We start from the raw sequence: 14,750 nt of genomic DNA, 5'->3' as shown, positions 1-14,750 counted from the left end.
GAACTTCTGAGGTGTTTTCGGGTTCCGCCTCAGATGCCATCTAGTCTCGCACTCCTCGTTATTCGGTGGGGACGGGTATCCTGTAACTGGATATTATTATTCAGGGATCGTGGCTAGCAGGGCGGAAGCAGCCGCGAGGGAGGAATCTATGGAGGACGCGATGGAGTCATCGTTTAGTCATCAGAATCCTGGTATGATACTTTTGCAGAAGAACCTTCGTATTATGAAATTCGCATTCAAGCTTTTGATAATTATTGTCTTTATTGGGCGGATCGACACTGCTCGAACTTCTGCGGCGGACCTTATCCAGGATGAGCTGAGGTAGCTCGAGACTCGAGACATGATCGTTCGATTCAATTATTTCCGCAAGTTCCGTAGGGCATCCAAATCTTCCACATTTCTTGTCTTGACCATAACCGATCCGGTTCCCGAGAGCCCAGACGAGGCTTCTTGTCTTCTGGTGTTGATAACTATCGCATTGGTATTGATGATCTACGCTCTTCAGCGCAGTGCTGACGAACTCGTCGCTATGCAAATCGGGGCTCGGTCGCATCCTCCGTTCGTTAGGAAGTTGTTCGGCCTTCAATCGGACGGCACCTGGTTTCCTGCCTAAGTGGTCTTTATTCCGCCGCAGGAGCACCTCATCTCTCGCTAGGTGATCCTGCAGGGGAATTCCTTTCGATGCTGCTTTTGACTTTATAGCGAGCTCAGTGTTCTCGCCACCTGAAGCCGATTTTCCTCTGATGGTAAGTGACTCGAGGTCCTGTAGATCCGGATCAGAGTTCTAGATGATCTGCCGATGATATTACGCCTATGTTGCCGAAGACGTTGCAATCGGCCCTCGGAACACTTTCCTTGCTTTCACACGCCGTGAATTTCACCAAACTTTAGAACAGAGCCACCTTCTACTCCTGTCACTCCTCAAGATCCGGATCGCTTCCAAAGTGCAACGTTCAGGTTGTCGCTCGAAGAACGTGCGCGGCGTATTTTGGTTCGTGCAACTCCTCTTCTGTCCCATTCGAGCAACAAGAGCGTTCAGACCGACAATTTGAGCCTATGACAGGCACTTGGCGCCGTGAGACGGGGAAGTCATGCCTGAACCGGACACATTCCTTGAATTGACTGATAACCGGACAAACAGGACAGAACCGGACGTGTCCGGTAGAATCGAAGCTCTACCCAGGATAGATTGTGGTATTCTATCTCCGATCTGAGCGAGAGCAGCCATCCTCAGCCGTGCAATCGCGTTCGGATTTAAGATCCGACCAATCAAGCGTGTCTCTGACAGCTTCGTCGGTGCGCGTGACGGAGAGTCACAAAACTTGCTCATGGTTCCGGACGCTACGCAGCGTCAGTGACGGCGCAGAATTCGAAAATGGGGCACAACTCGTCGAAGTCTCGAGAGCTTTCTGTTTCGAAATCACATTCCGGATAACGAGACTTATCGCCGGCGAGCACGAAGTGATGCTGAAGCACAATCCCATCCGATTGCATTACCGGAATCGTCACCGCCACAGCCCACCTCGAGCCTCCCTTGGAGCGCCAGTCTGGGGCTGTGGAATCCGCGCACATCTGACTGAGCTTCCAGAGTTCTCAGGTGTCCAAGCAGCGAAGATCCGCTAGCGCGATCGTGGAACTCCTATGACGATGAGCGAGAATATCCGACGGCTCGAACATCTCGATTGTCATTCATAGGTTTTTCTCTTGATTCGCGGCTCAATACAGTGACCCTACTCTGTGAAACGTCGCCGTAGTTCCGCGGCAAATCCGCGGGAACACATTCGCGCCGACCACCTTAAACGGCTCTCGAGTCTCCGCAACGGTCGAGGAGTATATCGAAGAAAGCAGGCCCAAGCTTGATGTCCGAGGTCGTCTGATGAATCATCGCCGGAATCAGGTGTTGAAGCGAGCTAGCAAGGAATCTCCTCTCGAAGACGACGATCGGGATCTGGCTACCGTGCGCCCCACCGCACCTCAAGCAGCGTCTATGACCACTCCCAGACGAGTGGGCCCAAATACTTGCCGCGGAACGCGAGCGTTACGCCGATGGATGCGCGATCCTCACCGGCTAGATTGGAGCGCACCATCCCCATGTTCATCGAGAATCTCATATATCACAGGAGTCTCATCTGAAAGTTGAGCTTCCGATCCTTGGAGCGAAGACAGATGGATGAGAAGTGGACGGTGCAGAAAAATTGTTCCTATCGGGAGGCGACGCCGCCGGTGCAATATTCGACGAATATTCTTCGCCTCGCTGGAATGTCCCCCTCCTTCCTGTCCCCGAGAAAGTCCGAACGCTCACAAGCCGAGTGGCCGTCAATTTTCATGCAACTGAGGCGCGCTGATGGCTCGACGGATTCATAGCTCACATGAGCAAGAGGGCGCGGCGTGATTACGGAAGTTGTCAGCATACAAAGGATGTAATTGCGCTTGAATGAGCTTCCTGAGACTCCGATGATGGGGCCCGATCACCGAGAGAGGGATTAATGCTGCGGGCTCATGAAATCGCAGCAACGACACCTCATGCAAGATATAGACGCAACCTTCGTGTCTACATAGAAAAAAACTATCGACAACAAAACAGTTATCGAAATTCCCGTGAGAAATGCGGTAGTTTGTCTACCGCCGCGAAGTCGATCTGAACGAGCATGGTACCTAATATACGTTTGCTACACATTAGGAGGAGCGATCCGAGTCTTTTTTGTCGATCAAGGCAAGAGCTCTCATTCAAGTATTCGCGCTTGACGGATGATATTCAATACCAGCGTTCTGGAGCGCGGCCCAAGGCCGCGCTCGTCGCTTCTGCATGTCTTGCTAAAGATATATTTATACTCAATGTTCGAGATTCGTGGATTTAAAAATCTGGACGTAAAATATGACAACGGGTGATGAAGATACTTTCCGAACAGTTCCTGTTGACTTCACGGCCGGCGAGTTCCTGAGCAGCCTCGTTCGTGTCCATTATGAGCACTTGCGCACACTGGGGAGATTCGCCATCCCGAGGTCGCAGTCCTCCTATCGTGTGGTGTACCTGGCCATGCACCCGGAAGCAATAAGGACCGTATTCCCGCGGCGTCTCGGTATTCGCGGTCATTGAAGCCATGGCCAGAGCATTGTTGTAATTCCTGATGAACTTACGGAAACTCTTCGAATCCTCATCCTGGTTCACATACAATGAGCGCAACGTTGGTGGAAAATTGTTGAACAGCTGAAGCACAACCGTGTTCTTCGAACAGCACATTGTATATGGAGTCCGACCGGGAGTTGTCTTCTCCGCTCTAAAATGAGTCGCACCGCAACCGCTGCAGGGGTCATCCATATGCCCCAGATGATGGGGGGTCACGGGCGCCGCCGATGATCTCGAGCCTTGTGTAGCGTGCTCCGGAGCTGGTGGTCGTTCTGTAGGGCCCTCGTCTCTCGGTGTTGCGTCGCGTCTGCAGTTCTCGTTGCTTCGAGCTCACATTGTGGCATATTCGACCGCGCTTCAGAGTGTCGCGCCGTATACAGACTGCGAGCAGCCTCCGTTTCTTGCTGAGTTCGTCGCGCCCGTAGGGTACGTTGCAAGACGTTAAATGGGACCCTCCGCTGGAGAGCGTGTGTGCGAAGTTCAGAGTTTTGCTACGGCTCGCGGTAGACAATGATGAAGGGTTGATGTTACCTCTAATCCCATAGCGATAATCACTCCTACCGTCAACCATGATGAAATGATGTTTCTCCTTTACCCTTCTCACCAATACTGTGAACTATCCCTCGTATCCCTCTTACTGATGAAGCGCGACTGATCGTGGGGCGCGAGCGCTAGACGCAACGCCGAAAGCTGACTCAAGATACTCGAATGAGTAAAAATTCTCGCTGCCGAAGGATCGAACCTGGGTGCAACTCGCACTCAATTATTAGTATACAGATTCGTACGTAGAGAGAGGTAGAGAGACGAACTCGAGTCTCTACTTCGTACACTCATATTGTCTTGGCAGCCTCCAAGACTTCGTTGTTAATGATGCTCAATGTGTGCTCAGTGTGTTTCGGGAGCTTTAGAGTAGGTAGGGCTGGCTGGCCCGGCTGACGGCTGACGAAGTGATATCACTCGGCGATTGGCGAAGTGATATCACTCGACTGGCGAAGTGATATCAGTCGACTGGCGAAGTGATATCAGTCGACTGGCGAAGTGATATCACTCAGCGGCTGGCCGACTGGCGAGGTGATGTCACTCGGCGGCTGGCGAAGTGACTCGGAGGCGAGAAGCAAGGTAGATCCCCGCGGGACAGTCTCGCAGCAAAATCGCGATCAAAGGGATCATCCTGAGCACGCTTTTCTGAGTCCGTGTCGAGTACCGATACTCTGAGCAAAGTATCAAGAGCTTCTGAGGAATTTTTTGAGCACGGACAGTCGCGCTTTATTAGTAGGAGGGATTCTCCTTTTGCACGGGATTTAGCGGGAGCGGTCTCAAACCTCGCTCGTTTTGAGCTGAAGGGGTGGGACCGGGCTTGCTCTGAATTGATGCGGGAATCGTAGAGGCCTGCTTACATGAGTTTCTTCCGAGTTCTTTCCTTCATTATCGGGAGAAAGATAGGATTTGTATCCAACGGGAAGAAGCACGATACTCTCGATTGTGCTTACAGATCGTCAGACATTACTTCCCCTCAGAGTTTGACGGCTGTCGCACGCTGCAGGCTCTCCGAGGATTAAGTCTTGCGAAGTGAATTTTTAAAGATGAGACCTAGAGGAGCAATCCATTCTCGCTCGGGATCTCCGAGAGGGTTAAGTAAGAGCGCAAACCGAGAGGAAGAACGACGAACAGCCAGCTGGCCACCCACCCGCTGGCCTCGGAGATTTACGATGGCCGAGAGAAGTTCCTGAGTTTTCCCGAGCTCCTTGTCCAGGTACAAGTTTTCTCCGTCCGTAGGCTGCAACCTAAAATTACTGGTTGAGGAGATTCGAGGAAATTGAAAAAGTTGTTCTTCCGACAGTGAAAAAGGGATAACAATCGATTCGCTCCCTCCTCTTGGAGCTCCCGTCAGGTTAAAAACGAACTTCTTTGAATCCCGCATCATACCTTTCGAAGGTGATCTAAACAGCAATCCAACTCAACTCGCAACGGTAGATCTCTGGAAGAGAAGGAACGACATCCGCGGAAGATTTTCGGAAAAGGCCATGCGTTTGAAATGTACCGTTCGTGGAAAATGCAGGTAAAATGAGTGATCAGCAGAATTGAGAGTGATTTCATCAGATTGGGAACAAGTCTTCCGAATGCCTTCTCACCAGAGCCTGCGGGAAGGCAGAGAATAAGTCATCAGATATGTCGAGAATTTCAGCGAAACTTCATACCTGCAAAGTATTGAGGATCTCACGTGTGGGATGGTCTCTGTAAAACATTCAGACCCTCCTATCTCAAACGCTGTACCCTTGTCTTGAGCACAAATTCCAATCGGTTCCGGCGTGAGTCCTCACCTCGACCCCTGAGCCGAGGCTCCTGACGAGCCGAGCCCTTCTTCCTCGCCAAGCTGCCGCGCGCTCGGAGATGGGCTCTCTCTAGACGGAAATTCATCGAACTAATCTTTGATGTCCTCAGCTCCGGCAGACTTGCTTGGCTGCGATCGGCTCCTCCCGGAGTTTCTCGTCATTCCGTGGAATACGAAGCACGGCTGCTAGAGGAAAACATTGCAGCGACTTGCCGAACTTTCGCGGACGAACCTCCGAGCTGTTCCGCTATGAAGATTTTTCGGATCAGTATCACGCAGCTTCACACGAAAACACAAATCCCTGTTCGGGATCCGATGGATTAATTCTTCTCTCCAAGACACGAATAGATCCTCGTTGATGGTGTCGAATATATGGACCTTTCGTCACCAGGAAAAAATAGGGAGGAAGGAAACTCGATCAAGTTCCTTTCGATCATATCCGCATCATCCGCTCAGCCTCGGTCGCCAGGCATCCTCAGGAACGTCGAACAGTCTCGGCGGAAGGTCCCTCGTCTGCGAATTCCTGCAGAGCTTATCGAGACGGAGGCTTATCTTCGACAATCATACAGTTTTTTTAGGAACAGTGAGGTTGATTTATTCATTTTTTACATGAATGATGTTATTTGCGGTCTTCGATCAACAACTCAAGAACAGATACTTCGTCCAATGGATAACTCCCGCTAGAGCCTTGTCGTTTGCTCTATACGGTCGCCTCATTATCGTGGCTATTGCGTCCGAATACTTCTGGGATCTTACGCTCCCGAGCTCATGAAAATTCTCAAGTCCCTGTTCGGATCCGCACATGGTACTCCATCGGGGATGTTTCGTGGTTTCCACCCAGGAGATTATTAAGAGATTCCGTGTATGCCCCCCACCCCATACGCGGAGGGAAGGCGAGATTCCGTCGACGTCACAACTCACAACCCCTTATTGCCCTGAGAAATGATTACACTTCGATCGAGCTATATGGATCGGCAGCCATCGGTTTTACCTAAGTCTCGAACGTCGAGGACTAATTTCGGGAACAGAATCAATCAATCGACCGATTCCCCAATCCTCCTCTATCCACGCAACCGATGTTTTTTCCCGATAATTGAGTCCGTTTGGGGCTCCCATAGGAATTTCCGGAGTTTCTCGCTGTGAATCACGCTATCTCGCGCTCATTTTTCGGAACTACGACAAGAATGAAAAAAATAACAATATATCGTCGCCCCTATTGTTCTCCCAGGATCCAGTCTCTGTCGTGGCTCCTTGAGGGAAAACGTCAGCTTATTATCCCGAAGACTTACGGAACGCATATTTCAACAAGTTAGTCACTTTGGACCGATAACGTGAGCAAATGATACAATGTATTCAAGTCCTTGGACTCTCTGCTCCGACGACACTACCGCTTCCATTGATGACTGTCACAAAGGTGAAATCACAGGTTCACGATGTTTTCGTCCCGCCGCTGTATGACTCTCCACACCCTACTTGATTATTTGAGATGGCCCCGGGGCGTTTCTGGCCGCGACTCAGGGAGCCTCCGGGAAAAACAGGTGTCGCGTTCGCTACTCATCTCGTAGGCCTATTATTAGACAGGATCGCTCTTGAGCAATAAACTTTTGTCGAGGATTCCGGTCGCACTCCGTAAAGCGTTGAGAACCAATGAGAGGTTCTCGCGCACGTAACTCAGTGCTGGCGAAATGGGCCGCTTGCGCGCTTGCCTCACGGCCATCACTAGGTGCGGGAATAACGTTCCCTTGTTTGAGTCCTCGTTGTCTGGTCCGTAGAGCAGATGCCTCGAGTGCAGGTGGCGCGGGTAAGCGGCTTGCAATAGGAAGCTTCGCTCGAGCTGCAGGAGTCGGTCGTTGAACTCCTCAAGTGTGCTCAGAATAGCTGGAACAAAGAGCCAGAGCATTCAGATAGCTCCTAAAGGAAATGGATAATTTGTATGGAAACATCAGCGTTGCCGAGCGACTAGCAGACCGGGAAGGAAGCGCACCGCAACTCCGAAATTCGGAGCGATCAATGCTGGTTCCGCGATCGGTGTCGGTTCCGCGATCCCTGATAGTCATTGGTCGCGAACTCACTTTTTTCACTTTTTGCACTCCTTTCAAAAGCCTCTTGGAAATTCTTGGCGGTGGCGCTGAAACCCTTGACCGCAGCCGACAAGGCGTCTAGTCGGATGTGGTTCGTTCTGAAGAAATCTCCTTGAGCCCTTTGAAACGTAGCGAAGTCCGCCGATATCTGATCCGCGTAATCGGTAGCCTAAGAAGAACAGAATGAACTCTAGGATTAGGCCCTCTCGGAGGGTATCGCGGTATACTCTCCGCTAGAGCATTTTTTCCCCGGAGCACGGAACACTCATGACTTACCTTCACGGGCAATTGGAGGGTGTCGGTTAGCTTGAGCGCAGTGGCGGCAATAAGCTGAGCAAGGGCTGCCATTCCATGTTGCCCCGGGTCGGTGAAATTGACTATATAATCGAAATCATCGTATACTGTTCGCAGAGGCGGATAATCGGTCGAACCGTCTCCCGCAACATATTGGAAGTGAGCGATCGGGACGCCGAGCAGCTGGAAGAACGGGACGAAGTCGGCTCCGCTCGCGGGTGGAATTATTTCGGGGACCGATCCCCGTCGGGAGTTCAGAAGTACGGGTTGGGCACGCGTCCAGGAAGAATATAAGCTCTCGGCTGGCTGGTGTTGTGCGCTCGACGACGATTGCGACTGCTGGTGCGGCGGTGGGGGTTTATTGTTCTGATCGGAGTTTGCCATTTGGTCTTCCCCGGGTGACGGAACCTTCTCGGCCGCTTCACTCAGGACTTGACGCAGGAGCGGACTGCCGATCACCTGCAGACTGCGATTGCCTGCAATGCAACAATTGTGCCCTTGAAAACACCTGGAACCGGCGAAGGCGGAACTGTCCGACTGGCAGACTGAGTGTGTGAGTGACAAAGGAGAAGCTCTCGCTCGGAGTTCGACTCGACGGAAGATCCTCCCCAATTGTAAGCGAAAATATCCTCGTCAGCACTCTCCGGGACCCGATACTGTCTGCGTTGAGCACGAAAACGGCAAGCGCGAGGATTTTTCTCGACAATATTCGCTCTCAGTCAGCTTAGTTAGACTGATGGTGTTCTCGCAAATTATTCCCGCCTAGAGTTTTACTGAGCTGGTCAGCCGTCGCCGCGCCGACGGCTCTCCTAGCTCGTTGTTCGCATCAAAAAACGACTAATGGACTCTAAGAAGTTCCATGCACAAGCGGACTCACTTCCGCGGCATTTATGCGAGTTTGTCATTCGCGAGAGCCGCGTGGAAGCATCGAGAGGAACTCTGCCTGATGGGAGAGGAATTCCAACCCCTACCCAGATCTACTTTTGAATCATTTCTCGAGAACGACTCTCTGTCGTCACAGCCTCCTCGCATCCTTCCGAGGGCCTTCAACACATTCCCGAATCGCTGTCAGCGATCTGGGGAGGCGAAATATTGACCGTTCGGCGGGGGTCGAGCAACGCCAGCGCGGGGTATCGACAATGCTCTGAATGCTCAGAATTATTCATCCACGGAATAAACGAGGGGCTTGTTGGCGATGGCCGCGACTAAAACGGACAGACGTGTTCCATTCAGAGAACATAAAAGCTTCGCCGTCGCATTGGATCCCGTCGAGAATCCCCCTCCGCGGCTTCTCTCATTGTCCGTATCCCAGCGCTGCTATAGCCGGCCCTCATGCGGGACTAATTATTTAGCCATAGACGTCGGGACACCGAGCCCGGTGTCGACAATAATTTGAAAATCTTGCGAATCCATTAGGCGACGCCAAAGAATCCAGTAACGGCACGAGTCACTCACCGGTTACGGCTTGGTCCAGGGACAAATAAGCTACAGTTCTGTGACTGAGCTCGCCGAAGTGCTTCTGGAGGAACTCCGTGCTGCCGACTTGGCCGAATTCCGCCGCGTCCCAAGCCGCGAAAATCAGCGTCCTCTTCGGTCTCCAGCCCTCTATCCGAATCAGGTCGGAGAACATTCGGGCGACCTGGAAAACAATCGACGACGACGTGTTACCACCTGAGTATCTAGTAACCGCTTCGGTCGTTGGGGTCCAGCCAACGTGAGCGGGAATCTTCCTCTGTTCCTGAAGCTCCACCGATGACCACCGGAGTTTCCCCCGCCCCCGTTGTCAATTACGTTCTGTCGGCGAGCGTAATAAGGAGTAATGAATATGTTTCCAAGTTGGATAGCGCACCTCCATCAACACAGCCATTCCGGTGCCCGGATCTCCTGCTCCTTTCGTCCACGAGTCGTGGTGACATCCGATAATGATGTAACGACCTGAAATACGCGGAACAAGTACATTACGGCCGGGCTAGGTACTCAAGTGACTCGCGCTGTATTCATTGACGAGTTCCTCGGAGCTTGTAGGAGCAAACAGGCTAATTCGGCACGGTCGCGCGGAAAACATTGTTCACCTTTCACTAGCTAAGTGAGTCACTCGTTGCCCCACGGTCCGCAAACGACTCCTACGGACAGAAGGACTTGCCAAGAACAAGTCCAGGACATTCGTTCCGTGGTGGTGAGCGGGCTCCGACAGAAACCCCACGGTCACGTCTCCTCTTGACTTGTCAGACGAGGAGATCGGATCACTCTCGTTCCTCCTCGGCGAGGATTGCTGTATACCGAATACCGCTCGTATCCCGCGCACCTGTTCCCTTCCTCCGACGCTCTAGGCGAGCAGCCGATGATGAGCGACCGGCATGCAGTCGTAAGTTGCCGAGTATATGCATGAGCGTGCATGACTGTATCTACGCGGAAAGCTCCGGAGAGACTCGAACACTCATCGATTCGGGAAGGCGCTTCTTGCATCGCGCGTTATCGTCATGTTCACCGATAACTCCATCCCTATGCGAGCGGCACCAGCAGTTGGAGCTGAGCCGCTGCCGTCCGAGGTAAGCTTGCAGAAGGCAGGTGGGATGGACAGTCGGCTTGGTGAGTTGGCGAACAAGCGTGCGGGCATCGATCGGTAATCTGGACGCAGCTGGATTTCCATATGTACCTATTTGGAATGGAGGTCCCTGTCTGCGTCCGCCGCTACGCTCCCAATGCAAACTAGTCGAAACAGCCGTTTGTCCGCTTGTCGGACCGCTCCGTATAGGGATGACCACGAATCAGAAGGACGGTCGACCCAGCCCACTGGAGCCCCCGCTCCGACCTCGAATGAAGGTTAGCAGATGAAACGCGCCCACCGCATTGTATCGTTCCGGGGCTTGTTTCTGATAACACCCTCGCAAAGCCCTTCATCGAGAGAGACGGAGCTTTTCTCGGAGGGATACGAAAAGGGTCGGCTGGATCGTATTAACAACTCGAAGCATTGGATTATTCGGTAATATTGGGGATGGGGCTTTCCCTCCGAGGCGAATTGACGTTCACAGATCACGAAGATTTCCTTACCCGATTCGTGAGTTCCTGGGATGACCCCGATGACATTGTATATGTTCATTTCCCGGAACAGGTTGAAAGACGATAATTGCACCTCTCTGTGAAGAGAATTGACAATTGAGTGGATATCGGTAGCGCATGGGAAGTCCTCTCCCATCGGAAAGAAGGGCTGAGGGATAAAGAAATGGCTTGGATGCCGAAACTGTTTCTCGCTTGTTGCTGCCCCCTTCGTGTGGTCCTATGTTCCTCCTTCCCGTCGATTCCCTGCCCCGCTGCCTACCGAACAAGACGCTCGAATATGTTTCCGTGCGACTTGATTACTCAGTTGGACGAAGTAACTCGACGGTATGAGGGAAGCTGCGAGAAGACAACTCGCCACCGCTGCGTGCGAGCACATATTGGCCAGAGACAAGCTTCCGAGAGGCATGTCCGAACTCGTTCCACTGAGTTCCATCGCCAACCCGATCCTCTCGGTTTGCCTACTTTCGTCTTTTCGCTGTTCGTTTGGTGACTATTGCTTGTTTCTGTTCGGCTCTCACAGGAGTTTGACGCGCTGATTTGAGAGCGAGCTTCCAAATATTTCGATCTCACTTCCCTCTCTCGGGACCATCCCGGGTGCAAGGATTCGCCACCGATTGTTTTCCCGAGGTCGCCGTGTAAAACCCCTACTCCGTCCGGTGTGAGGAACTCTCCTTGGCTCCCAAGGTCTTCTTGGCTCCACTTTGCTGCCCGAAATGTCGTGGCTTCTAAATTGAATGTATCATTAACTCAGCTATCTATACCACACGCAGAACTAATTACTCGCGAAGAGGCGGAAGGAGACCGTAGAGGGACTCATCGCGCCCTCGCTGATAAATCCCAGGGTGCTGGACTCGATTAACCGATTTTACGCTATTCCCCGATGCGCAGGCTAAGAAGGAGGAGCGGAAGTCGGGGGAAGGTCCCTTTATCCTATCGAATAAAGAAGAGCCAGCGTTCAGCCAGAAGGTCCCCGCGGTCCCTCCTGCCGGTGGGATGGAAGAGGACGACGGTGAGTATCCATCCATTCTACGAATCAAGCACCCTAACCAGAGGAATAGAGCATCGATAATAATTGAATGCTCTCCGGGAGACCGAGGAGACCCCAACCCGTGCTAGAGACTCGTAAACATTTTTCGTCACTTGCTCATCTCACGCGTCGTCTAATTCCCTGCTTAACTCCGCAACGGCTCAACGTGTACCCGAGGACATCCGAGTAAAGAGGCGGTCGACGACGGATATGAGACGATTGCAGCAGCTCCTCGGAATCTCTTGTTCCTCTAATCAACGTAAGATACCTACGCGGAAACAGTCGCAGCAACGCCGGCGGCGGTGCGGGAATAACGAAAGCGGGAGCAAATGGCTAGAAGATCGAGCGAGCAACGCGCGGCTCGGATCGTCTGGTATAATGAAGTGCAACAGCACCAGCAAATCACGATTCAGCGTTCGGATCAGGGCTATTACCGTCGTGCTTGATTTGAACGCATCGCACTGCAAATAGCCGAATGGCTACAGTGAATCTCCCGCTGGCAGCGAGCTATCCGGAGCTAACTGGCTGTGTTTGCCAACGTTGGCAAGGTCCTCCTCGTTCATCGCGAAGAAAGTCTTCGTTTTCAAGCGAGCAGCTGTTACCCACCTCAGCTGAGCAATTTCGTCGCCGTCGTCTCGTCGCTGCGGCATTCTCCTCCTCCTCCTGGGCTAGATGCCTAACAACTGCCGACCATAACACGGACGAACGGACCTCTATACGGTCGCTGTTATTGTGGTGCCAAAATGCCTTTCAGGACTGTGTCGCCCGTTTTCTTCAGTGGACGGCGGCAACGACGACAATTGCGACCGACCCTGTATCGTGGCGCGGAGAGCCACAGACGCACGTAAAAACACATGAACAGAGGGTCGGCGAACATTGTTTACGCGATGCTTTCCCACTGACAGCCGAGTCAGCCGCGATAAGCGTTTGCAAACGGAATGTTGCTTGCGGCCGATAGCGGGACGGCTGTTGGTTTTTTGGGCACTCATCAACGAATAGACAAATTACGCAGCGGGAGAGTATCGGAACGACATCTCGTTCGGGCTCCGCACTCAGAGCTCGGAGGAGCCAAAGAAAAACGGAAGAGCCGCGGAAGCGACGCCGTAGAATTCACTGCTCGGTGAGTCTGTAGGGACCGACTGATCGTTATTTGACTCCGTTCAAGCGGGGAATCGATGACTGCTGGCTGGGGAGGAAAACTCCTTGGGAAATATTCCAGGTAGGAAATCAGCGAGGAACTCGATCCGGGTCGCCTTGAACTTCGAAGACCGACGACTCATCCAAAGAAAAATATAGAACGATCGAACGTGATGCTCGAGACGTTTTCCTCGAGACGCGGGGAATCGAGACGACCCAATGGAGGGCATAGGACGTAGTCAAATCCACGCGAGCTCCCGCTACAATCGAGGTTGCTTCCTTCTCGCCGACGAGAAAGCAAATATAGCATTCGAAGGGCCATTCAGAGTAAGTTTCGCTTGGCTCGCGACTGATGGAATCAAAACACGAAGGCCTTGTAGCTCGTTCTGACTTTTTCCCGAAAAAATCGTAGCGGAACATCGCAGCCAGATCAACGTAGCGAGAAACGTGTGTCATAGGGCGCAGACGATTTTCTTATAATACTTGCATTTCGGCTGCGTCCTTGTACCCGGGGCCGATGTTGTAGGAGAGGTTGAGGCGGCCTTGCCATCTGATGGGGGCTGAAGGTCCGCCGATACCCCTGAAAGAAAGAGGTTGATGACAGAATTAGTGAGCTGATTGGATCGATCTTCTTGAGGCAAGGAGTTCCTCCCCTCTCCGGGACCTTTCTGGGTAGCGAAGCGGCCGGGATAAAATCTAGATCTTCGACTGGAAACGCCGGAAAAACGACGATAGAAGTCCGACGCTCCAGACCACCGTACCGAAGAAGAGATCCGTGCTCTCAGCCAAACTCGCTCAACAGAAAATCAACGACGCGTAGCTTTCAAAAGGCCACCGCAGCCCATTTCGGCGTAGCTACCACTTTGTGGTGAGAGTTGTTCCGCTGAAAGAGACCACTGGCATTTTGTTTGACGCACTCAGGTCCCTCCCATTTTGCCTTCTCCAACGACCCCAATCCCTCGCCCCCGTCAGTCAGACCCCTCCCCTCTCCCCCTATCATACCTCTCTGCGAGCACAGGCGCCAAGAGCGCAGCGGCCTCTGAGGGCTACTGTCGGGCCTATGAGCATTCAGAGGGAAATGTGGAAAAAAAGAAAGCCGGATACTATTTATGACTCACTGTAGCAGGTGTTGCGCATCCTCGGCGCTTATGGGCTGCACTGGAATTCCAGGCAGCTGGACATCACTCCTTGGCATTCTGTAGATGTCGTCGGTCGCCGGAAGAAAAGGTGTCACCGGGTCTCCTGGGAAGGACTTGATGTTGCCGCGTTCGACGGCATCGCTTGGAACAGCTGGACCGCTTGGGACCTCGGTGTCGAGGGATTCCGTGTCGAACGGATCCGCGTAGATCAAAACACCTGCAGTTTGATGTATTTGATAGTTGGCTTCGCCTCGTCGCATCGGCATCGAATGGGCGAGCAGCGTTGAGCAAGTATTCGCTCCTGACAGCGGAGCTCGGGCTATCTAGTGGAGCGAGTACAGGTGTTGTACGGTGCAAGGGTCATAACCCCGGCCCCGGGGACTTCTACGACTGGAACGAGCCCGAACGACCGGCAATACTAACCCTGGATGCCGTTTTCTTCCGCTCGCTTAATTTTCGCTAATGTCTGCCCTTTGCCGTAGCGCATGATAGCAATGGTTCCGTTGAGCGTGACTCCTCGGCTTTTCAGTACATCGAAATCTTCGGACTGTCC

At 52.6% G+C, this 14,750-nt stretch overlaps 1 protein-coding gene across 1 annotated transcript; it reads right to left on the bottom strand.

Moving 5' to 3' along the window:
• Nucleotides 1-6,724: 6,724 nt before the first annotated feature.
• LOC100898128 (N-acetylated-alpha-linked acidic dipeptidase-like protein) lies at nucleotides 6,725-14,744 on the bottom strand (the record flags this gene model as incomplete). Its single annotated transcript, XM_029111634.1, has 9 exons — nucleotides 6,725-7,337; nucleotides 7,532-7,709; nucleotides 7,817-8,310; nucleotides 9,290-9,473; nucleotides 9,684-9,769; nucleotides 10,886-10,971; nucleotides 13,546-13,638; nucleotides 14,177-14,414; nucleotides 14,621-14,744. Coding segments are annotated over 9 exons (1,788 nt in total), but the record flags the coding sequence as incomplete, so codon positions are not given.
• Nucleotides 14,745-14,750: the final 6 nt, after the last annotated feature.

Source organism: Galendromus occidentalis, unplaced genomic scaffold (assembly GCF_000255335.2).
Source record: "Galendromus occidentalis unplaced genomic scaffold, Mocc_1.1 scf7180000077454, whole genome shotgun sequence".
NCBI classification, from domain to species: Eukaryota; Metazoa; Arthropoda; class Arachnida; order Mesostigmata; family Phytoseiidae; genus Galendromus; species Galendromus occidentalis.
This window is presented reverse-complemented; position numbering and strand designations above follow the sequence as displayed.